The sequence below is a fragment of the Orycteropus afer genome, unplaced genomic scaffold, assembly GCF_000298275.1.
Source record: "Orycteropus afer afer isolate SDZICR_OR568_19922 unplaced genomic scaffold, OryAfe1.0 scaffold00021, whole genome shotgun sequence".
Taxonomy (NCBI): domain Eukaryota; kingdom Metazoa; phylum Chordata; class Mammalia; order Tubulidentata; family Orycteropodidae; genus Orycteropus; species Orycteropus afer.
In genome coordinates, this window is record NW_006921608.1 from 3,537,673 (window position 1) to 3,562,873 (window position 25,201).

Consider the following 25,201-nt stretch of genomic DNA (forward strand, 5'->3'; position numbering starts at 1 on the left):
CAAGTTATGAATTAGAGGTGTGGCATTTTTGGGGAGGCAGCTCATATTTAAATTCTGCCTGTCAGGCAGGGCTTAGAGAGGCTGTCAGTCAGATCTTCCCGCAAGAAAGTGGCGCTGAGGTTGGGAACCGACCACTGAGCGCCTAAGAGGACGCCTTGGGGATGAAGACAGTGAGGCTCCGGGCTCCAGCACAGGCAGGGGGCGCACCCACGCCAGCTACCCTTCAATTTACCCATCCCCGCCAGGAAAGCCCAGAGGGGATATGCCTGGGGTTGGGCTCGCTACAAGCGGTCAGCGTTCTTTAGGACCTCAGGGAAACCCGAGCCTTTCTGGCTTTAGGACCCAGGAACTCCGCGGCAGCCTAGATTTAGATGCTTTGGACCACAGCACCACCTACTTATAGAAGCATCCTGAGCCTCAGCCCGTCTGCATCTCCATTGGAAATTGCGCTCGCCACAGCCCCGCGGCCGCCCGGGGACGTTGTCTTTTCCAGCTTGGAGAGACAGAAACCTTGACCTTAGCCGTGAGGTGGAAAGAGAGCCCGGGAAACGGCTGGATTGGCTAGGGACGCAGAGAGCGAGAGCGGGCACGTCCCCCGCTGGGGCTCGGACTCACCGGCGGGGACGCGGCATCCCAGCAGTTGCGGACGCGCCCGCCCTGGTTTCGCCGCGCTCCTGCCAAGCGCCGCCGGTCCTGCGAACCCTCCGCGCACGCAGACCCCACGGCAGCCGCCGGAATCCCGGAGCTGCCAGGCGCCACCCGCACCTTTCGGCAAACTTTTCCTCTGCCCACGTGCTAGCTAGGCAGCTCGCCTCTGATCCCGAAATGGAGCGCAGCTCCTAGGCACGCCGCGCCGCCGGAGACGTACGTGCGCACGGTACACAACCCGCGCCCGGCCGCCACCGCGACGCTCGGGGACCCCACCGTGGGGCCCAAGGGGCCAAAAGAGAGCTCTTTTAACTCTGCGCCGTTGGTGCCTGGGGGTTCTTTCCTTATCCCGAGCGCCGGCACAATGCCATTTCCCCTGTCCAAGCCTAGAGCTCGGGAGAGGTTGCTCATTCACTGATGATAATCACCTTCCTCTCCAAGTCGCCGCAGCTGTGCGCTGGGTTAAACCAGGCTGTGGGCTCCCCGCTTCTTCTTTAAGTTAGGACTCCCGACGGCGCAGCAGCCTCCCCCCGCTCGCTTTACCCTCCACCCACTCTGTTTCTCGCCCCCTCGTCTCACAGGTTCGCGGCGGAGAGATGCTGTCCTGTTGAACTGACCCAAGCGCCCCCTGGGCTAGTGGCGCCTCTCCCTCTGCGTCCTATCCAGCAGCTCGGCTGGCTCCTCGGAGGAGCCCTACAGTTCCCCGACTTTGAGAGACGTGTCTGCTCCACCCGACCGCCCAGATGCAGTTTCGCCTCTTCTCTTTTGCCCTTATCATCCTGAACTGTATGGATTACAGCCACTGCCAAGGCAGTCGATGGAGACGCAGCAAGCGAGGTGGGTTCGACTCTGTCGGAGGCGCGTGGAGGCCCGAGGGTGCAGGCGGGGGGTGCGGCGCTCATTTGCCCCGGGGCGCCCGGAGTCCCAGCCTGGCTGGACCGTGCCCTCCACTCTCGCTCTTTCACGCCACCCCCACTCTCCTGGCCCCGCTGAGCAGTCGCCAGTCGGCCCGGCGAGCTGAAGCGTGACGCGCAGCGAGCAGCACGAGCCGGGCGTCCCGCTGGCGTTCTGGTGGAAATCTTGCGGTCCACACCCACGTTCTCGGCAGCACCTCCACTTAAACTCTTCTCGCTTTGGAGCGCATTTCTTATCTGGCCTTTTTTTTTTTTCTTTAAATATTTCTCACGCTCTTGTTTTCTTTAGTTTTGTTCTTTAAACTATCTCCCTTGCACCCAGTATGTCTTTCCCTACCCCACCCACGTTGTCCCCCAAATCCTGTACCAAATCGTCGTGGGCCTGGCCCCTCGTATTGTGTGTGTGTGTTTGGGAACTGAGGATGGGTACCAAGTCGAGGTGGAGGACCGGCATTTCCAGGGAAAGGGCAACACTGTCCCATAAAAACCTGAGACCAGATGGGGTGATCTACTTTATTGAACTTTACCAATTGAGCTGCATCTAAATGCGCTACTTTTCGGGGAAGCGCTCGCCTGTAAAGTGATGTTTAGAGAACGACTCGATTTGCCTCCTCGGAAGCACTAATTTCGGTGAGTGGTTTATGTTCCCAATGAAATTCACTTGCGGCTTTTTCACCGCCCTCTTCATCACTTGTGTGCGCAGCAGGAAAGGAGAGTTGAAGCCTCCAGAAAGATTTCAGAGAGCTAGCTTTCCTGCAGATTGACTGCGCTCGTATTTCTTTCTCTGGGTCTTGCTGGGGTTGCAGCAAATCCAATCACATTTTAGAAGGACTGCGAGACTCAATTAAATCTTGACGATTTAAAACCTGCACCTTGATACACACACAAACACCCCCGCTGCATTACTGGCTTACGAAAGGTGCGCAGCAGCCCCTTGTAGGCATCTGGTGAGCCCTGTCTTTATCCAGTCATTTGGATTTTTGCGCAGTTGCAATTTGTCGGGAGATTAATAGATACTTACTTTGCTAAGATATAAATGTCTCGCTTGACCTGTAAGATGATTTGTTTATAACTCGTTTTCCATATGGAAATCTCCATTCAGATTTTGGAGAAAGCTTATCACACTCTAAGTTCTTGATGGCTTTTTGAGACATCATTAAGCTGTTCCCACCTCTTGGCAGGACTGGAGGTTGTGGGCCCAGGGCAGAGCCCCAGATATCTGGTGACTTGTGACTTTTGTAACCTCCATTGCTCTCCATTGCGGATTCGCAGTTCATAAGACAGAGGCCCCCTGCCTTTCCTCTCTGTTACTATCTCCTTTCCTTTGAAAAATACTTCTTATTTTCAGAAATTGTTCTACGTAGAAATATTAAGGGGAAATTTATTCCCAGATGCCATGAGAGTTTGATTCTGGTATCTGCCCTGGAAAAGTCGCTTTCCATCCCCTCCTTCCCATTTTCCTCGCCTCCCAACTACCTCTTTTCTCCACCCCAGTATTTTCTTTCGAGGTATTATTTGGCAGAGCCACAATTTTGGATTACACTGTGGTCAAAAGTGTTTGGAGAGGCCCTTCCCGCTCTTATAAGCAAAGCTGCAATCTGTTTGGTTGTGAAGCTAAAGTGCTTAAAGTTTATGAAATATAGAAATAAAAACCCTTTGCCAAGTTCTTGTCTGCTTATTAGGTGACATACTAATTCAGTGCTGGTTTTCTGATCCACACTGCCAGTCCAGGCGAGGTTGAGCGGAGGTGAACCAAGCCCACTGTTTTAATAGAACTGAATGTGGAGATGGCTGTTGGATAGAGAATGACGTGACAGCACTCCTGCGGCCAGAGGCGATACTGCACACAGTTCGGAGCAGTGCCATCTCCACAGTCTGCTTATGCCTTCTTAGGTATGGGAGGTAAAATCTACTTGTTTCAAAGCTTGCTTAAGCAAAATTTCTTGTAGCAATTACCATCCACATCCCGAAGCGCTGACATTTACAAACCCAGTTCTAAAGAGTGCAATGGTAACTTCTGCCAAACCAATCTTTCTTTTTAATAAAATGCAAATGCTCTTAAGTGCATGTAAATTGGTAAGATTGTTTAAAAAAATGTATCAAAAATATATATATTTTTCTTTCTCAACAGATGTCCCTTTCCAAATCCCAAGTTCTGGCTAAAATAACTGGTCCTTAAAAGTGACCACATTGTGCCAACAAAGGGTGTACTGTGTTTTTAATTAAAAGTGGAACTACTTAAAGGACTGGCTAGACAGTGTAGGGTGATAGTAGCTTTTCTGCTTTGCAAGGAAATTTAAGGATTGCATTGTGAGAGTATTGAAATGAATAGAGATCTAACTCAAGTTGTGTGAATTGTCCCTCTTCACAAACTTAAGCTGGTTTTAATTGATCTCATGTCCACTGATTGATCCTACACCAATTGTTGTGGTACCAAACAATTGGCTTTCCCGAAGGAGACTGATTTAAATTAGTTCCTTGGTGAATGCTTGACTACTCGCCAAATCATGTCAGCAGTGACAGTTGACATGTTAGGGCCTATTGTGGTACCAACATTTCCTTTTTCCTCTTTGTTTTGGATAGTGGCAGTTAAATATTACTTTCTAGAAAGCAAAGTGATTAGGACTTGAAAAAGAGAAGGTGTTGTAGCTTAGAAGCTCAGTTATTTTCTTGGCTTTGTGCTCGGCTGTAGGCAGCAGTGGTACCAGGGTTGGTAGGCTTATGCCTGGGACCTTTTTCTTTTTTTCATATTCCATCTGCAAATAATCAAACCTTCACTGTGGCGCATTCTCAGAACTCCTTTGGCATAATGTTTAGTCTGCTCTATGATCTCAGATGCTCCATAATATCATTTTCTTAATGAAATAAAATTCTTGGCAGAGATCAGATAATTTAGTCAGTTAAAATCAATTGCATCCAGTCTGGAATAGAGAGCAAATATATCATTTAACTCTATGTTTTATTTCAAACTATAAAACTATAGCCAGAGAACTGAGAAAATAGAACATCAACCTTTCTTGCTTTCGGAAAAACATTGTATGAGGAAGACGACATAAGCAACAACAATAGTTACCTACCACTCTTTGGACCCTTTCTTTTCAAAGCAAAATCATGAATTAGAAATTCCCTTGATAGTCACGAATGAGCTCTGGTGGCAATAATCTTTTGTTAATCACTTAAGAAACTTGCTACTTTTTGGAAAAGCTGATTGACCACTAGTGTTTCGTTTACAAGGTAATAGTAGTAGGACTCATTGGGGCCTTGAGGCCCCTTCAAAGATACAAGCATTATTGTATCTTTCTTGAAATCTCTTAAGGTTTATTTGAATGATAAATGGGATTATTCACTTCGTTTTTGGACCAGTGTAAGCCACATTTCAGGCTGAATTACTTAGAGGTGGATTGACTAATCATAACTTTATTATGGTCTTTCTGGAATTTCTTGAACTTGATATGTAGTGATTTAATTTTATAATTCTGTTTAAATTCCTAATCACATTTTAACCAAGAAATTACGATAACATATTGATAAAACTCCTTACAAGCAGCAAGGCTCCTAAACATCTAATTGGTATTTGTGGTGGTCTGCGAGTAGGGGGTGTGGTATGACAAGTGTTTCCCAGTGTAGCCTTTTCCATTCTCAAGTTTCCTCCATGAGACCTAATTTTCATAAGATTAGATTTGGCTTATCCCATGAAACTGAAGTGTTTATGACAAATAGTGTGGTGTTTTTCTGGCAATAGAGGTTGGGGAAAAAAATAAACGTTTTCTTTTAAAACTGATAGGACTAAATTAATTGGTTTTTATTTTGAAAACATCAATGAAGAAATTTGGAGATACTTGTTTTTGTAAGAACTTTTAATAATAGTTTATTTCTTCTGGTGATCTTTCAAAATACAGAATGGCACATGGAACATATTAACCTACACTCAAATGAAAAAGTTTCAAAATACATTTTGTATGCTAGCTCTTTTAGGTTCCAAAGTATTTCAGAAAAGCTGATGTGATGTTTAACTTTGCAACATAAACGTGTTTTTTTTTTTTTCTTTTGTTCTGTCTTTTTTTGATGGCTGCTTTTTCATCTAGTATAATTGCATGCGTTTTTCTGGCCAGTGTCTTCCTAGTGCAGGGAGGTCAGAAGGTTGCTGTACTCAAAGCAACATCTTTTTCTGCTACTGGTATTTGGAAGTGGTTCAGAGTAGGTGATGTCCCCCAGGCCTCCATTTAATTCTGACTTTCTTTATCAACTTTGAAAATCCAGCTTGGGTAGAATCCAGTATTTGCAGAAATCACAAGTTGGAAATGACACTTCTAATTCCTTAATGCAAAACCACCTCTTGATTTGTTCAGAGACTGACTGGCCAGTTTATGGATTATCCAGGCTACTTTTACTTCTTTCCTTCCACCTGACTGCCTTTTAAGCCCCCCCCTTTTTTTTTTCCTGGAAATAAGCACTCTTATGCCTCCTAAGTACAGAAAATAGATGACAAATCATTTGATATAATGCCCAATCGCCACTCTGTTAAAAGGATGTGATAGGCTTTAGGATGGAAAAAAAGGTTTCGAATTATCTGTATATTTTGAAATCATGATGCTCATATATTTTTTCATTATCACTAGCAATCAAAGACAATCACTAGATGCTAACTAACATTAAAGTGTATATATAAAGGCCTACATATATGTACATATGGAGGGAGCTCTGGTAGCATAGTGCCTAAGGCACTTGACTGCTAACCAGAAGGCTGGCGGTTCAAATCCACCAGCCACTCCTCGGAAGGAAGACAGGGCAATCTACTTCCATAGTGATACTGCCTCGAAAACCCAAGGAGGGGGTTGCTATGGGTTGGGTCCGAATCGACAGCACATAACAACAATAGCAACATATATATATATGTATATAAGTTTATTTATATATCTGTATCTGTATATGGTAGGTGCTCTGGTAGCGTAGTGCCTAAGGCACTTGACTGCTAACCAGAAGGCTGGAGGTTCAAACCCATCAGCCAATCCTCGGAAGGAAGATGGGGCAATCTACTTCCGTAGTGCTACTGCCTCGGAAACCCAAGGAGGGGTCTCTGTGAGTCGGGTCTGACTCGATGGCACATAACAACATCTGTATATGGAGCCCTGGTGGCACAATGGTTAAACACTTGGCTGCTAACCAAAAACTCAGAACTTCCAATCCACCAGCCACTCCTTGGGAGGTTTTTAAAAACATGTTTTTTTTAAAAAAACAGTTTTACAATCTAAGAAACCCTATGAGGGAGCTCTGGTAGCATAATGCCTAAGGCACTTGACTGCTAACCAGAAGGCTGGCAGTTCAAACCCACCAGCCACTCCTCGGAAGGGAGGTCGAGCAATCTACTTCCACAGTGATACTGCCTTGGAAACCCAAGGACGGTCTCTATGAGTTGGGCCTGATCGAGGGAACATAACAACAACAACAACAAGAAACCTTATGAGGCAGTTTTACCCTGACACATGGCCTCATTATGCATTAGAATCCACTTGATGGCAGGCAATAAAAGCAGTAATATATATGTGTGTGTGTATGGAGAGATCAGGTAACTTAGGGGAGAGAGAGAGAGCGAGAGCAAGCAAGAACGGGAGCACAGGAGAATGAGAATAGCGTGTTTCTGCTCTTTCCAAGGCCAGCCATCACCTGCTTCACATGTTCTTCTCTCCTCTAAGACCCGTCTCTGTCAGTCGCTGTCTCCAAATAGGCCACTCTTCCCTTAATGTTAAAAATTTTTAATTATTTCCCCTCCTCACTTTGCTGTTCAGTCTTTTCCCTTTTTTCTTTTTTTCCTTTCTCTTGATTAATAATCCTGCTTTCCTCACTCTTGAATCTGATGTGGTGTTATCTGATCCAGTGTTTACTGGCTCTTGAATGTCTACCATGTTCCTGAGATGGTTTTCCTGGTGGTTATGCACGTTCACTCCGTTGCCAGCTCATACAGCTCATGTACTTCTGTGACTCCTTCCTCTGGAGATGTCTTCTTTTCGCTTGTGATGCAACCCTCTGGTTTTGCCTTCCACTTTTCTGCCCATTTCTCTTCTTTGGTCCATTCATTCATGGTAGGTATAGACTAGTATTTCTTTGCCTTTCTTCTTTTCCTTGGGGGATTTATCCATTCCTATGTCTTCATTTTTCTTTTCCCCCATGTCGAGTCATTTAACTCTAACCTCAAGCCCTTTCTCCTGTAAAATTTGATTACCCTTGATTGCCCAGCTGCTGCCTGAAGGGTAGGTAATCCTTGTACACTCAGTTAGTAACTTGTTTCATCTCCTATGCCTTCTTCCACATGTGTTCTATGTTTGTGTCCCAATTTCTACTCATGTATAGAGATGTTCCTGCGTGTCGAGGCTAAGCCCTCATTGTAGTCTTTGGCTTTTCTGTGGCCTCTTTATCAACTCATTCAGCCTTTGGAGTCTGCCTTAGAACTGTTGTTTATGTCCATCCCATCACTTATTTCCTAGCCCCCTGCCTTCATTAACTCCTGATCTCTCGTCATCTCCTCCTCTGTTACTCTATCCTTTACAGTGCTGCCACACTGAATTTTTCTCAACCACAGATCTGATCATATTCCTTCTCTCCTGATGACCCCTAAACCTCTCATGCCTCCATTTCGTCTGCAGAATAAACACCATCCTCTTTTATTGGCATTCAGGATTCCTCACCATGTACTTGTAGCCCATTTCTAACCTTCTGCCATCCTGAAAGCTCTGTTCACTTAAGCTATACCAGACTACTTCATTTCCTAGCATATCCTGTGTTTCTGTACTTTTGTGTTGATATATGCACAGTAGTGCCCAACTAAAATGTCACTACCTCAGCGAAGCCTTCCTGGACTTTTCTGCCTTCTTTACTGAAGCCAAAATCAATTATTGTCTTGTAGTGTTCTTAGCTTTTTTTTGCTACTCCTCAAGGATTCTTCTGCTCACCACTCTTTATTCTGGTTGTTTTGGCATGTATCTCATTTTCATATTTTAAATGAAATATTTAAAATTCCTGCACTTTTCTAGAGCAGGAATGTGGCTTACTCATCTTTGTATTCCCCAAGCCAGGCCTCCACAGTGACTGAGCCCAGAGTCATGGCATATGAGATATCTTGTTAGAACTTAAATGCGTTTGATGACCTAATGAGACTTTTTTCTTTTTAAATTGAAAGTACTCTGCATATAAGATTTAATGAATGATTAAATATCATCAATAATAGGTGTAATCACATTATTTATTATTCTTCTTTAGAGTTTAAAGAAGAAAACAAACAAAAAGAGGAATAAAAACATTTCCACCCGGAATTCATTTCAAAGTCTCTTCTGATATTATCCAAAATTTCAGAGTATACCAATGCCTGTTTGTGTATCCTTATGTCTATCATATGTTTATCATATCCCAAATGGCAGGTAAGTTTGAGATTATACATGTATTTTTTTTTTAACTCTATTTTATTGCCCCTAGAGAAAGAGACAATAAGAGATTTTTATCCCAAAACACTTTGTGACATATGAATAATCATTTTTTGGAAAAAAAAAGTGAAATTTACCTTCTTAACAGGCATTAATAATAATATTATAGGTAAATTAGTATAGGAAAATGTTTAATGAAAGTTACTCTTATTTGTGACTTTAGGATAATAAGTGTAGCTCTGTGGACGTATCAGCAGAGACACAGAGGAGTATGTGTATATTTTAGAAGTTCTTATGGAGGTATGACTAGGCTACATAGTGTTTGTCTTTTTCTTTTTTTTTTTTTCTCCTGTAGTGCCTTCTAGGAAAGGACTGTTCAGTGCTGTGATTTACTTCATTTCACATGGCCCTTTTAACCATTCATGGTTTGTAATGATTGGGTGGAACTATACAAATAAAGTGCTTGTGGCCCACCGCAAGGTTTGGACAGCCTGTTAATAATGCAGATAAGGTATAGGGAACTTGTGGGAGTGGGATCATGAAAATAAGTTGTATGGAATCCTAACAAGGGGATTGGGCAGTTTTGCTTTTTTGCTAGGCTTAAAAAGAGAGCCAATCTCAGAGCAGAGGAGGACCTCAGTGCCACCAGGAAAGAAGAGCCAGGAGTAGAGTGTGCTCTTTGGACCCAAGCTGAGAACCTCCTCAACTCAGGACACAGCTGTGGTAACAGAGGTGACACAAGATGGTGAGAGGTGACAGCAAGCGCAGCAGCAAGCTGGCGGCAGGAGACCAGCAGGAGATGGCATGATGGGAGTCTTGGTCTGTAGAGCAAGAGAGTGAGTGCCTTTGCACAAGAGCCTTCCTGGCAAGTGGGGTGCCTCCAGGCACTTGGCAGAGCTAAACCTGATGACCTATGGGGCTAGAGAGCTGAGTGTGTTTGGGCTGAGACTTACTGGAGGATCAGGGTGACTTTGGGCACTTAAGGTGCAGCTAAAGAGCTTCTAACACTTGCTTGAGTGGGGCAGTAGCTGAGCCAGCCCAAGGGCTGAGGACGGAAAGGCTGAGGACTAGGGAGAGGCATACCTGTGTACATGGCTGAGAAGCTTTCCTGGCTGAGGAACTATACTCTGAGTCATTCTTGATCTTGAATTGTAACCAGGTACTTCTCTAATAAACCCCATAACCCATAGCTATTGTCTGTGAGTTCTGTGTGTCCGTTGCAAGGAATTACCAAACCCAGCAGAGGAGTGGAGAGTGCTATGGGAGGGATGGCTGCTGTAGGAATGGTAAAAATGGTGGAGAGAGGTGGTGTGTCTGACCTCTGCTTCATAGGAATCTGCTTTAGGCTGTCGATGCTAATAATGAGTCTTTGCCCTTCCCCTCGTGAAGTTAGATGAGTTCTGACACTGCCACCATGCCATTTTTATAGTTGGTGCCATTTTTTTTTTAAATTGTGTATTACAATTTTGTTATTTATTTTTGGCAGTCTTCCCTTCCCTCCCCTCCCACCCCTAACCAAAAAAAAAAAAAAAACAAACAAACCAACCAACCTCACTGTTCTCAAGTTGATTTGACTCATAGAGACCCCCTCCTTGGGTTTCCAAGGCAGTATCTCTACAGAAGTAGATTACCCAATCTTCCTTCTGAGGAGTGTCTGGTAGGTTTGAACTGCCAACCTTCTGGTTAGCGGTCAAATTCCTTCGGCAGTACACCACCAGAGCTCCCTCCTCCCACCCTTAGTTGCTACCATTTTTTTTTAAAAAAAAATATGTAACTGTCATTTCACTACCCTTTGAAGGAGGTAGGAGCTCTGGTGGTGCAGTGAGTATGGCATTTGCCTGCTAATGAGCAGGTTGGCAGTTCAAACCCACCAGCTCCTCTGCAGGAAGAAGATGAGGCAATCTCCTTCCGTAAAGATTTACAGCCTTGGAAACCCTATGGGGGTAGCTAAAAGGTAGAATTGACTCGAGGCAGTGGGTTGAAAGAGGTGGAACTGGACAGCTTTGAATTACAAGGAAAGTGAGCTGCTCACTGAATGTTGCATGATTTTAAAAACTAACAGTCGAGTGGGAGAGAGCTAGAATTAGCCTCTAACTTTTCTGAATGTACTGGTTTTTCCTGTACACAGTACATTTGAACATCAACATTCGTTTTTGAAAATGCAGTCACCTCTACACCCATTCAAAAGTTTAATATATGTAATATACATATTTAATATATGTACTACTGTGTGCGTGTCTCCATGTGCATTAGTAGGTGTGTGTAAGTACATGGATTTTATGTGTATACACGTGTGTGTATGTATAAACACCAGGCTCTTTCACATGACATTTGAGGTTCCCTACCATCTGACCACAGCCCATTCTCAACCTTTGACCACTCTGAAAAAAATCAGTATAAGCAACCAACATTAGAAAAAAACGATTAAATGTATTTCTTATTTTCATTCTAAATTGCATAAAGAATCTGACTATAGGTAGTGTTTCCTATTAGTCATTTTGGGGAAACCTTTACAATTTACTTAGGAAATAAAGTTCAGTATGTAGTCTTTTACACATGAGGTCTCTCTGAGTTGGAATCAACTCAGTGACAACTAACAACAACAACATGTATTTTTCAGCACATTTCTTTGGAGCAGCGTTTCTTAACTTAGGGGCCAGAGATGAGAGCCAAGGTTTTTGTGAGATTCCTGAAATTAGAAGAAAATATTTTCTGTTTCCTTTTGGGGTTTAGGTAGAGGATCTAGAGCTTTCAGTAAAGTCTCAGGGTCCTTCTCTTTCCTTCAGCAGGTTAAGGAGCATTGGTTCCAGACACAGGAGGTAAACTTTCTTCATTAGCATGATGCCAGAGAGCTGCTTCAAATTGATGCAGACATCTAGTTTCTAAAAGTTTCTTTTTCTTATGAGGATTTTCAGACATGTGGCATATGTATATTTAACTAGATGAGGCCACATTGGAAGCCCTATCCCAAAATTTATTTCGGTAAATAATTACTTGGTCAACAATCCCTTCGTCAAAGACAATTGCTGTTAAATTTTCCTCTCCATCCCTCCATAAGGTTTATGAAAGTGAAAAATACACATCATAAGAAATTTTATTAAAACTTCTCTTATGATCGAATTCTCACCTCATTAACAAAACTGCTAATACGTGTATAGTTTTAGGCATAGTTACTATTTTCCAGTCAGTGCCATCTGGTGCTGGCATTTATGTGGTACCTCTTGCAGTTCACAGAATTGTCACAACCCGAGCTTAGTGTTCTTCAGTTCCGGACACAGGGCCGTCTGCTTGATTCTTCCTGCTGTGTTAACACAGTGTAGAGTTTTTGTACTGTGATCATCTTAGCTTCTCACCTGTTGGGCTGGATAAAACTTGCCCACCAGCTACCTCAGCAATTGAAATGCACTTGACCAACAGAGGGCGCACTTCACATTCTTGTGCATTGTTCTCTGAAGTACAGCAGAGTTTGTACTTACTCTGCTCCTTGGTTCAAGGGGCAAACCTGCTTTCTTCTTTCCATCTAAGATCTATGCTAGGGTCGCCCTAACCCCATCACAGAGGAGGAAAAGGGAATGCATACGAGTTTTAGGTCTTATTGAGCATAGCTGATTTTGATCCCTAATCTGACAAGAACTTTTCACCAAAAGACAGACTTCACCACTTCACAGTTTTGCCTCCTGTGGGATAGATATCAGATGTTGTATTAACTTGAAGTTAGTTTTCACTTTGAAAGACATCATTTGTTTGTTTTCCATAAAATGCATGCCTGAAAAATGAAGTAACTGGTAAAGCTTAGAGTCAACCAAACGACTTCAGAGAAATACTTCACAATTAATTGTCAAATTCTTCAATCTTTTCGGAGCCTTATTTCTGTTAGTGGGTCTTTCCTATCTTTACCCTTTGAGAGTGGTGAAAATTGTCTGACCTTTTTGAAAATCAAGTTTAATTTTTTTTTTTTTTAAGGTTTTCTTTTCCTCTCATGTGGTAAAGTCTCACGTAGGGTTTAAAACTTGTTTGGCATTTGTTTGTTGTTTACTTCATTTGCTGTGTTTGAATGCCTCTTTCTGATAGCCAGAAGTAGGGTTTAAGAGTTGTGAGGTTTGTGCTATATCATCTTTAACCTGCTCATTTAGTTCATTACTCTGCTTTTTTTTTTTTTTTCCAAAAAAGAGACCAGCACTTAGATTCAGTTCAGCTGAATCATAGTGCAGTTAATACGTTATGACCAAACTTGATGTAGCCTGTACCCGTCCCCCAAATCTGACCTTTGAGGGTGGCTATGATACTCCTTGTTCTCAGCTCTTCCACGGATATAAATGGTCTTTGAAATGCTGCTCTGAATGGGACACTCTCAGAAGCCTAGTGAAGTGGGAGGAGTTGTCCCTGAGGATCCCCAGTGACCATACCTGAATACAATTAAATTAAAGGGGTGTTGGGCTATTTGACTTGTGACATCCTTGGGATGGTCTTACAAGTGAAAGAAGACTTTGTTAAAATCAATGGTAATTATTCACATTTGCTTTTTGAGTTTTAGAGGTCTACTTTTTTTGGAAGTGTATGTGTGTTTAAGGGTCAGACATAGGGAATTTGGTGGGCCTTGGGTATTGATTCTTCTAAGTAGATGTGAAGAAGTGGTAGAAAATAGCTGCACACTGGGTGAACAGAATGAGCTAAGTGGCTTAGATTTGCCCACCTCTCCAAGGAGCGGGGCACCTGTCACTGTGCTTTGAGAAGAGCCAGAGCTGCCTTGTTCCAAGCATTCTTCCCATTGGCAAAGAGAGAACTTTGGTCCTCTCCTCCCCCCACCTCAGTGTAGGAGAGAAACTTTGTTAGGGTCGGGGGACTAAGGAAATCGAAAAACCACTACTGTCAGGTAAAATGTACAGCAGCGGTTCCCAGAAGCAGAATGAGTGGGTTGAGGTAGGTTTCTATGGAGTTCAGAAAGTGATCTGTACCACTCCTGGTGGTCACTAAGTAATGAGGTGACCAATGTGATTCTTGGTTGAATCCTGTCTATTATGAAAGAAGTCATTGTCTCTTCCTTTAAATAATGTTATCCTGAAAGTTGATGTAGATCTTGACAATTACAAATTGTCCAAAATAATGAATTTGGTGCAATTAAATTGTTCCATTTTGTGGAAGAGAATCAGTTCTTTGTAGCAGTTATGGGTAGCTCAACCTGATCTTGACTTGAGAAGGATTCAAGTGTATAATAACTGTTTTAAAGCCTTTAGCATGCTGCTACATGGTGAATAGTCACCTTTTTTTTTTTTTTTTTTTGGAAAAAGAAAAGTTTGAAGAATTTGGGGAGGCTATACCTCAAGGAGCTCTGGTAGCACAGTGCCTAAGGCACTTGACTGCTAACCAGAAGGCTGGCAGTTCAAACCCACCAGCTACTCCTCGGAAGGTAGGTTGGGCAATCTACTTCCGTAGTGATACTGCCTCGGAAACCCAAGGAGGGGTCGCTATGAGCCGGGTCCGACTCGACAGCACATAACAACAACAACAACAACAACGTACCTAGAAGAAGGACAAAAGAGCAGGAACGTAACTACTCTTTCAAGACTTGGAGGCCTGTCATGTAGAAAAAAAGAGGTAATTTATTCTACCTTTTGGGATTAAGGCAGAACAATGGATGCTCATAGTGAGGAAGATTAAGGATTATATTTAGGAAACTAATATCCATTAATAGGAGATATCCTTTCTTGATGTTTCGATTCTCCAATTTTGGTAAATTTCTAACAGTGGAGGGTATCTCTTAAGACTATTGTAAAGCAGGTGACCACATTGAGTCTAGAGGGACTGTTAGGGTCTGTTCACACTGTAAGAGTCATCTAACATCTACTGGGGTCTTAAATATAAATTCTTGTTGACAGCTATTCAACCTACAGGACCTCTGGTGGCATAGTGCCTAAGGCATTTGACTGCTAACCAGAAGACTGGCGGTTCAAACCTACCAGCCACTCCTCGGAAGGAAGGTTGGGCAATCTACTTCTGTAGTGATACCGCCTTGGAAACCCGAGGAGGGGTCACTATGAGTTGGATCCGACTTGATGGCAGTGCTTTGTGTTGTTTTATTCAACCTACAATTATAAGACTCTTGTATCTCTATATAGAGGATGATGAAAAAAATACTCCTTTCAATTCTGTATCATGTGCCTCTGGGTCCTTCTGAGCTTCAGTAATAACAGTATAGATATTAAAGTTGGATATGAATTTGTAGAGCCCTGATAGTGCAGTGGTTAAAACACTCAGCTGCTAATTGAAAGGTTGGTGGTCCAAAACCACTAGAGGCTGTATAGGAGAAAGATATGACAGTCTGCTTCTGTAAAGATTTAACAACCTTGGAAATCCTATGGGTTCTCAGTTGGAATCGACTCAGTGGCAGTGGGTTTTGGTTTTGGATGGATCTTAATTCCTAAAAGTGAGGACAAGGCATATTTCTCAACTCTTAAAAGAACTTGCTGTCAGTTTTTAGAATATTTCATTATGAAACGTCTGAGCTCTTACAATGATATGGGTTCTGCCATATAAATATTTTGTGTTCCTCAGTGGGTTTATTAGACTGGAAGATAGCGAAGCATTTGACAAAAATTCTTAACAATAATACTTTCCACTATGAAAGCATAGATTTCTGAGTGACGGAAAGAGTTAAGTGTTTGATTCCTAGCTGAAAGGTTGGTGGTTGGAACCCACCCAGAAGTGCCTTGGAAGACAGGCACTGCTTCTGAAAGGTCACAACTTTGAAAATCCCGTGGAGCAGTTCTGTTCTATACATATGTGTGGTCACCATGAGTTGGAATCGACTCCAGAGTAACTAACAATAGGAAGAAAGTACAATTGATTGTTCAAATCGTTTTGGATAAGGTAGGGAAAGGAGGAATATGATCTTTTTTTTAAAATATATTTTACTGAAATATAGTTTATGCACAGTGAAATACACAAAACTAAAGTGATATGGGTCAATGCAATTTTTTTTTCAGTGTTCCCTCTCCCCCTCCCCATAACCAACAGAGCAAGTTTCCTTCCGTATGTAAACCTTTCCTTGACTTTTTACAATAATGAACTAATACTGTATTTGTCCTGTGATTGACTTACTACACTCAGCATAATGTCCTCTAAGTTCATCCATGTTATGTGGTGGTTTGCAGATTCTACATTATTGTTTAGTGTTGCATAGTATTCCATTGTGTGTATGTACCATAGTTTGGTTATCCAAAGAATATGATCTTATGTTGCTTAAAAACCAAACTCACTGCTGTTGAGTCAGATCCAACTCATAGCGAACCCTTCTTGGGTTTCTGAAGCAGTATCACTACAAAAATAGATTGCCCAACCTTCCTTCCGAGGAGTACTTGAAGTATATTGACAGAGGTTGGTGAGTAATGGATTGATGGTAAAGGACTCTGTCTTTAGCTTTGTTTGGAACAATATTTGTTTTTGTAATGATTTGATTGCAGACAGAGGGCACATATACCACAGTTTTGCAAAGTACAAAATTGAACAGAATATTTAAGGTATTGGCTGACTGGTTACAAAAAACATGGCTGGAGTAATAGGATGAATTTAAGAAGGCAATCTTAATACGATACATGTAGAGGTTAGTTCATAAGGTCAAAAAAGTAACTGGAGAAGAATAGGATGTTGGAGACAAAAGGGAGTTTTCATTGATTGCTAATCAGGGCTCTGAACCAGTTCATTTTGGTTTGACACCCTGCTGAGAATTTGTATTTCCACTCTAGATGTACTGAATCAGACTCTATTTTTAGGAAGATCCCAAGTGATTTTATAGATCTTATATAAGAATTATGTGGGGAATCTTGTTAAAATGTAGATTCTGATTCAGTGTATCTGGGCTAGAAATATATTCGTAGCAGGAGTTTCAACTGGAATGAACTGGTTCAAAACCCTGTTCTTGACATATCCTGAGGTTATGATGTGATATAGTTGTAAAAAGAAGTTGGCTGCATTAAAAGCAATGCTTATCTAAACTCAGGAATAAGGCAGGTGAAGGTGCACAGCCCATACCAGAGTTTAAAAAAAAAAACCCAAACTCCCTGCCATTGAGTCTCTCCCAACTCATAGTGACCTCCCCCCCCTTGGGTTTCCAAGGCGGTTCACTATGGAAGTAGATTGCCCAATCGTCATTCCAAGGAGTGGCTGGTGGGTTTGAACTGCCAGCCTTCTGGTTAGCAGTCAAATGGGTGTTCTAATTACTTTCAGAAGTGCATTGGCAGCACCAATTATAATAACTTGTATCAGACCTACACTCATTAAGCAGTTGCCATTGAGTCGATTCAAAATCATGGTGACCCCACATCTGCCGGAGTAGAACTATGCTCCCTGAGGTTTTTAGTGGTTGATTGTTCAGAAGTAGATGACCAGGACTTTCTTCCGAGGTGCCTCTGGGCAGAATTAAACAGCCAGTCTTGTTAGTTAGCAGCTAAGCACTAAACCATTTAAGCCACCCCAAACCAGAAACCCCGAGCTGTTGAGTGAACTGTGACTCATAGTGACCCTGTAGGACAGACTGTAGCCCCACGGGGCTTCCAATGCTGTAATCTTCAGGGAAGCAGACGGTCACATCTTCATCCCATGGGGCTGCTGATGGGTTTGAACTGTTGAGTGCTTAAGCCCTGTGTTACCAGTGCTCCTTTTGTGTCATCTAGGGTCCTTTAAATCCTCATTTTCAAAGCAACCTTGTGGAATAAATAATATGAATTATACTATAATATCCATAGATGTAGTAGTGGTAAAAATGGGGTGATTAGTTGAAGTAGGACCTTTGCACATAGTTATACAGACTGTGTACTACACATAAATCATCCTGTGAATGAGGCCCCCTGCACTTGTGCACGTAGTGGTTCTGGAGGTAGGGGTGGTTTGAACTAGGTGACCTTATGGTCCTTTCTGTCGCTGAGCTTCTGTGAAACTACGTGAATCCAAAGAATCACTTGGGTGTGTTGATTACTTTTTCAGATAATCAAATTGCGTCAAATTGGCTTCTTGTTATTTATCTCCTTCAGCTGAAACAGAGCATATATTTAGCTGATCTTCTATTAAAGTTTACTGTCCTCTAAGAATTGTTGGCATCCTTTATGGAGCATTACTAAAATTTTAATATTGTTTATTGTACATTGCTTCTGGAATTAGAAGTGTCTTAAGTTAATTCCTTCTGATTTTGAGTAGCATCTAATATTGGCATTGCCAAGAGACTTGATCTGTTCTTAATTGCATGATATATAATAAAAGGCTAGTAGGAACATTCTCCTAAAACGACTAAAAATTTTCAAATGTAAGCAAAAGTAAAGAGAATTACGGGATGAATCCTCATATAGTCATCTCCCAGATTGAACAACTAGTAAGATTTTGTCACATTGCTTCATTTATTATCTTTTTTTTTTTTTTTTTACTTTTTAAAAATGCTGAAATGTTATGAAGCAATTCCAAAATGTTACATCACTTCACACTGTGTGTTTCTGTGTGCTTTTCTTACAGATGCTGACATTTTCTTACAAAACCAGTGTCATTAATATACCTAACAAAATTAGTAATTACAGAATGAACAGAATTAGTAATTCCTTGGTAACACTTATTAATCAGTAGACGATCAAATATCCTTAATCCCCTAATTGACAGAAATGTGTGGCAGTTGTGCTCTGTTTTGTAATGTCACTGAGTCAGAACTGACTCGATGGGAACAGGTTTGGTTTTGGTTTTGGATGTATGGATCAGGAATCATCCCCTTGCTGCATTTGGTTAGTATCTCTCCCAAGTTCCTTGGAATCTATAGTGGTATGTCCTTCCTATCCTTTTCCCATGCCATTGGCTTGTTGAAGAAACCAGCTCAGTTTTCTGAAGAATGTCTGACATTCTGGATTTTGTTCCCTGTGGGAGTCACTTGTTCCTCTAGCCTCCATATTTCCTGTAAACTGGAAGTTCTCCTTGAAGGCTAGATTACATTCAGGTTAGATTCTTTTTGGTAAAACACTTCACAGGTGATGCTGCTCCTACATATTATATCACGTCAGGAGGGCACACAGTGTCCTGTGGTGAAATTCTTAGGGATGGGTTCATGAAATTCTTCATCAGTGGGTTGATGTGGTAACTGCCTGATTCCCTCTGTTTTAAGGGCCCCATTGCCCTTTCATAAGGAGTTCTGGTAGCACAGGGCCTAAGGCATCTGACTGCTAACCAGAAGGTTGATGGTTCAAGCACATCACCCACTCTGTGGCTCTGTTTCCATAAAGATTGACTGCCTCAGAAACCTGATGGGGGTCGCTATGAGTCGGAATTGACTCAATGGCAGTCGGTTATTTTGGTATTGTCCTTTTATATAAGGGCTTCTTCCATTGATGAACTTGTTTGCAACATCAGTTTCATTAAAAAAAAAAAAAAAAATTGCTCTGGTGTTGGTTCTGACTCATGGTGACTCCAGGTATTTGCAGAGAACTGCCCTCCACAAGATTTTCATGTCTGTGACCTTCTGGAAGCAAATCAGCAGGTCTTTCATTCAAGGTGCCTTTGGGAGGTTTCAGAACTTCAGCTGTTTGGTTAGTAGCCATACTCTTAACTATCTGTGCCACCCAGGGCTTCTGTCTGCTTCACTGGGGGTTGCAAAACAGCGATGTTTCTAATTTTATCATTCCTTCCACATTAGCTGAAATTTTTCTATTAACAAAAATTCCTTTTCAGCCATAGCCATTTTGTTACTCTGAAATACAGTTCTTACAGGAACAGCAGGCCATCAGCCTCATTCCTCCCTTTAACTGCTCGTTTTCAGAATACAAAGTTGATGCACATGGGGCTGTTCTTACTGTTAGGCTGGCCAATGGGTTGATTTCACTACAGGCAAATAAAAGGCTTTGATTTGTGTCAAGCCACCATTGCCTGTCAGATGGGAAAGGTGACATCTTCCAACAGTTTCTGCTTACTGAAACATTATGGATAGAATGGCATTAAAAAAAAAAAAAAAAAAAGTCTCTTTGGCTTCTGCTAACAGGAATGAAATGCAAGCCTCTGAAACCCTGAATTCTATTAGAATCTTCTGATAATGTTTTCTGTTAGCAGCTTCCAGAGAAGCTACTAAGTGAACATATACAGTAGCTTCAGCCTGGTGTAATCTGAGGCTCATTGGGTAGAAAAACAGTACCTTGTGCTACTTAAACACTCTCTGGAAGGCTTAGAGAGGAGAGGAAGGAAAATATTTGAGGAGATCAACTGGATGTGGTAGAATACAAGGAATGTCACCTGAGAAGGCTTACTGTTTCCCCAAAGCTTGACCTGAGTGGCAGCTCGCCACTTAGAATTTGCTCTCAAACCATCTACCGCTCGTGTTTCTGCTGGGTAGTCTGTGACTTGCCGGCATGTAAAGAAAGGGTCGAGACATTACTTGTCTTCAGTGGCTAAGCGGCAGTGAATTTTTTTTTTTTTTTTTTTTAAATGAACATGTTTCCTACTGATTAGCTGCAGCTGGCTTTTTCTAATTACAGAAATCTTTCCTTTGGCCATTAAAAAATGTAGCTCCTTGCTGCCAATCAAGAGACCATTGGTGTAGTTTTGTATGACCCATTGGAAGATACTTAAATATCAGCATTTGATAATTTTATTACATAGTGAAGTTGAAAATTTGATTCATGCAAATGTCTATGAGGGGATTTAATAGCTTGTTAAGAATTTTGGGAGTGAACACATTTAAAAAGCAAAAACCAGACTCACTCTCATCGAGTTGATTGTGACTCACAGTGACCTGGTGGTTAATGTTTACAGAAGTAGATTGCCCCATCTTCCTTATGCAGCACAGCTGGTAGGTAAGAAATGCTAACTTTCTGGTTAGCAGTCAGATGTGTTGTGCACTGCACCACAAATAAACCTGTTGCTGGTGGAAATACAACACTCTAGATGTGTAATACAACACTGTAGGTGTGTGTTTCTCTTACTAGTAAAGTGCCTTCACAGCAATTAAGAAAGCAAAAAGTATCACAAACTAAAGAAACTGATTCTATTGCACACCAGGGACTGAAACTAGAAGTACCTTCTGTTATTAATGAAGGGTTCTTGAGTGCTCATTTATTTACTGCCCCTTTGACCTGTATGTTTTAAAGTAAGAAAACAAATGGACTGTATCCACTAGTCAGGGTAGGTAGCTCGTGCCCTTCATACCCCATTTTTTTTCTCATTTTGTTTTGTTTTGAAAGTTATTTGGTAATAAACCTCCGTATTGTTGATGTTTAGAAATGCTTTGCCTTCAAAGAAAGTGGTAAAGACTTTATTATTCATTCGTGTAAGTAGTTTTGCTTGTTTTCAAAGCTGTGGAGACTTTTATGACTATAAATGCAATGTGTGGTCATTGTTGAAAATTTGGAAAATGGAGAAAAACATGAAGAAGAATATAAAACTACTGATAATCTTGCCACTCAGCAATAACCACTCTTAACAGTTGGGTAAACAATATCCTTCCGACGTTTTGTTCCATTTTACATAAACATTTTTAAAATATAATACCTCATAAGCCCATACTTAACTAGTTAATGACATCATTTATGTTATTTGCATGATAAGTTATTGTTCTCTATGCATTTTTAACATTTAGTCCCCTATGATTGGACAGTTAAACATTTCAGTAGTCAAAGTTTTCAGTATTATGCATAATGCTGCTGTGAGCATCTTTGTACATAAACCTTTTCTACATTATTTCTCCTTAGTAATCATTCCCAGAGTTAGAGCAGTTATCATACCGTAACCATTTCATTTAATGAGTACTTACTATATGCCAAGTGTAGTTTTTAATACTATGTATTATTTTATTGTCAAAGTGACCTAGTGAAGCAAAAAAAAAAAAAAAAAAAAAAAACCAAAAAACTAAACTCATTGCCATGGAGTTGGATCCAACTCATAGCGAACCTCTCCTTGGGTTTCCAAGGCAGTATCGCTACAGAAGTAGATTGCCCAACCTTCCTTCCGAGGAGTGTTGTTGTTGTTATGTGCTGTCAAGTCAGACCAGACTCATAGCAACCCCTCCTTGGGTTTCCGAGGCAGTATCACTACGGAAGTAGATTGCCCCATCTTCCTTCTGGGGAGTGGCTGGTGAGTTTGAACCGCCAGCCTTCTGGTTAGTAGTCTGAGGAGTGGTTGGTGGGTTTTAACCACCAGCCTTCTGGTTTGCAGTCAAGTGCCTTAGGCACTACACCACCAAGTGTGTTAGGCACTACTCCACCAGAGCTCCCACCTGGTGAGGCAGGCCCTATTTTTCCCCCATTTTGCATATGAAGCCTTTGGGGCATGAATAGTTAAATAACTTGCCTGAGGTCACAGAGCTAGTAAGAAGTTGGGCTAGAATTTCAGTCCAGGTTTTCTGACCCAGCCATGCTTTTAAATACCAAGCTGAGAACACAAGGCCCCCAATCCTGTTGCCAGTTGGTTCCCAGAATGTTGTAAGGATTTTTATTCTGTAGATGGGAGGTGGGGTGCACTTTGCCTTGAGCCTGTGTTCATTTTCCTCCCTCCCTTTCTTCCTTGATTGTTCCTACTGAGAGTAGAGAAGTATCTCCTTTGCCCCAGGAGACAGCAAATTCTCTCCCATATTTTCCTGGCTCCCAGTAATGTTAATATCTGGTAATGTTAATATCCACTCAATTGCTTAAATCTTTATTCCTTGTTTCCTCAGTAATGTCTGCTGTTTCTGTATTCTCTTCCCAGTATATTTTGAACCCCTTTGCTCTTCTTCTAAGTCTGCCATTTTGTAGACCACTCCATTACAATGTCCCTCCTAATCTACTCAGTAGCCTCCCAACTGATCTTCCTTGACCCATTCTCCATAGGACCACCAGAGCTATTGCTTATAAAACAGAAGTCAGAGCATTTGATTTCCCTGCTTAAATGCTTCAATGCCTTTCCATTATACTGCAATTAAACCCTAATTCTTCTAGCTAGCAAGATCTGTGTGACCTAGTCCCTGTCTACTCCAACTCTCCTTTTGTTATCCATGCTCAATCACATTGGTTGTTTTCCATTTCTCAAGTCCTCTCATCCTGTTCCTGTCTCAGGACGTTTTCATTGCTGTTTGCATTGTCTAGAAAGCTGTGGTTGCATCCTGTTCATGACTAGCTCCTTCTCTGATAACTGCATCTAAAGTAGCACTTTTTCCTACTTCTCCATTTTCTACAGTTAAGCTCCCTCTCAGGGCCAGGGCTAGGTGAGGCAGAGGGGGGCATAGGACACAAAATCTAAGGTGGGAACTTACCTGGGCCTGAGAGTAGTGAGCACCTTCTGGAATTTTGTACCCTAGGAACCTTACTTACCTTCTCCTAGTTGAGACCCTGCTCTCTGTTATATCAAATGTTTATTTCTTAAACACTCTGAAAATTCTGACTCATTCTTCTCCTCAAAACTCATTTCCTTTGCCTCTTTGGGTGTATAGCTAGATGGCATTTCCTACACTCCTTTGGAGTTAGGTATGGCCATGAGTTAGTTTTGACCAGTGAAAAGTAGGCAGAATTGATGTACTTACTACTTCCAGACCTGGCCTCAATAAGCGTCCCATGGGAGAGCTTCTTGCTCTTCTCCTGTCTGCCAACTGGGGGCAGAGGATTCAGCCCCTTTCTCTGAGCCCCTGTGGACATCAGGGCCACAAGGTGAAAAGAGGTCCCTGAATGACTGTGTAGACGGCTCTGAGGATATCTGCATTGGACCCTGTAAGAGCAAGAAACAAATTTGTGTTAAGCCACTTAGATATTGAGACTTGTTTGCTCAGAAGCCAGCATGGCTTGCCCTAATCAAGTTAGGCTCTCTCAGCCCCACCAAAGCTTTTGGAACACAAGCTCCCAAAGGGTGGGGCCTTGTTTACGTTGTATCATCAGTGCCCAGAACAAGGCTTAGGCTATTGTGGGTATCCAAGAAATATTTTTTGAACAAATAATTTCAGCCTGTAAATAGTAATATATAAATAATTCAACTCCGAATGCCAAAATAATGAGACAGATAGGAAATATCTTCTGTTTCCAGAAGGGAAAGAACACTGTGGGATGATTTTCTAGGAAAGTTTCGTGAAAATGGAGACTTAAGCTCACTCTGAAGCTTAAGGTATTTACTGTTTATACAGTGCTTGTTATATTTCTTAGTCACACATTTTTTGAAAACCTACTCTGAAGATTTAGGACTGATTTACACGGAAAAAGTGGAGTTTAATGCTAACTGCTCCTATGTTCAGACTATATTCTTTTTATAGTTAGCTGCCTATAACCAAACAATATGGAAAATTGATTTCTTGCTTATTATGTCCAAATATGTTTGAACTTTTTGAATTTCCTACCTGTTAGAGAAGTAATGTTTACTTCTGTCATTATACAGTGATATCCCTTGATGTTCAAGGTTTAATAGATTGTTTATTTCACTAGTCTGATGATAGAAACATTTGTTCGGGGTTAGGATTTGGTCATGTTCTTTCCGGAAATGGCTGTGGGTTCAAAGAAGGGGTCATTGTGCTGGCATTGTAGTACTATGGGTGGCGGGGGAAGAGTTTTATTTATTTATTTTTTTAGTCAAGATTTTTTTTTTTTAACCCTTTTTAGAAGAGAATCTGCTTTTCATTTCTTGGAAGACTTGAGATTCTGGGTAGGAGGTGGATGGGTGAGAGGACTGTGATAACTCCTGTTAAGTTCATTCCTAGGCAGTTCTGTGCTGGAGTCAAAGAAGGTGCTTCTGTTAGTGGATGGGACCTTTCACCAGGAAGCCCACCTTCCAAGGCACATGTGGATAAAACATGGTGGTGGCCACAGATGGCCTAGGTTTTAAGATCTTTTAGATGATCTAGATATACAGGTAGACAGACCCCAGACAAGACCTGCTATTGTTGTCAGCTGTGGTTGGGTCAATTCTGACTCATGGAACCTCATGTGTGCAGAGTAGAGCTGCTTTATAGGATTTTCAAGGTTGTGGCCTTTGGAAGCAGATCATGAGGGTTGGCTTCTGAGGTGTCTGTGGGTAGATTTGAACTCCGAGCCTTTTGACTAGTAGTTGAGTACTTAAATGTACCAACTGGGAACTCTAGTTAAGAGCTAGAACATACAAAATCTCTTGAGTCCTTTATTCCTATTTATATTTGCGAGTCATTAGTAACCTAATGGGGGGAGCTCTGGTGGCATAGTGCGTGAGGCATTTGACTGCTAACCAGAAGGCTGGCAGTTCAAACCCACCAGCCACTCCTCAGAAAGAAGATGGGTCAAT

At 41.8% G+C, this 25,201-nt stretch overlaps 1 protein-coding gene across 1 annotated transcript in view; it reads left to right on the forward strand.

Moving 5' to 3' along the window:
- The first annotated feature begins 1,391 nt into the window (after nt 1-1,391).
- RSPO2 (R-spondin 2) overlaps nt 1,392-25,201 on the forward strand; it is a 201,574-nt gene continuing 177,764 nt past the window's right edge. The window contains exon 1 of the mRNA XM_007934773.1: nt 1,392-1,485. Coding sequence (XP_007932964.1) covers nt 1,392-1,485 — 94 coding nt within the window. The remainder of the gene's footprint in view (nt 1,486-25,201) is intronic.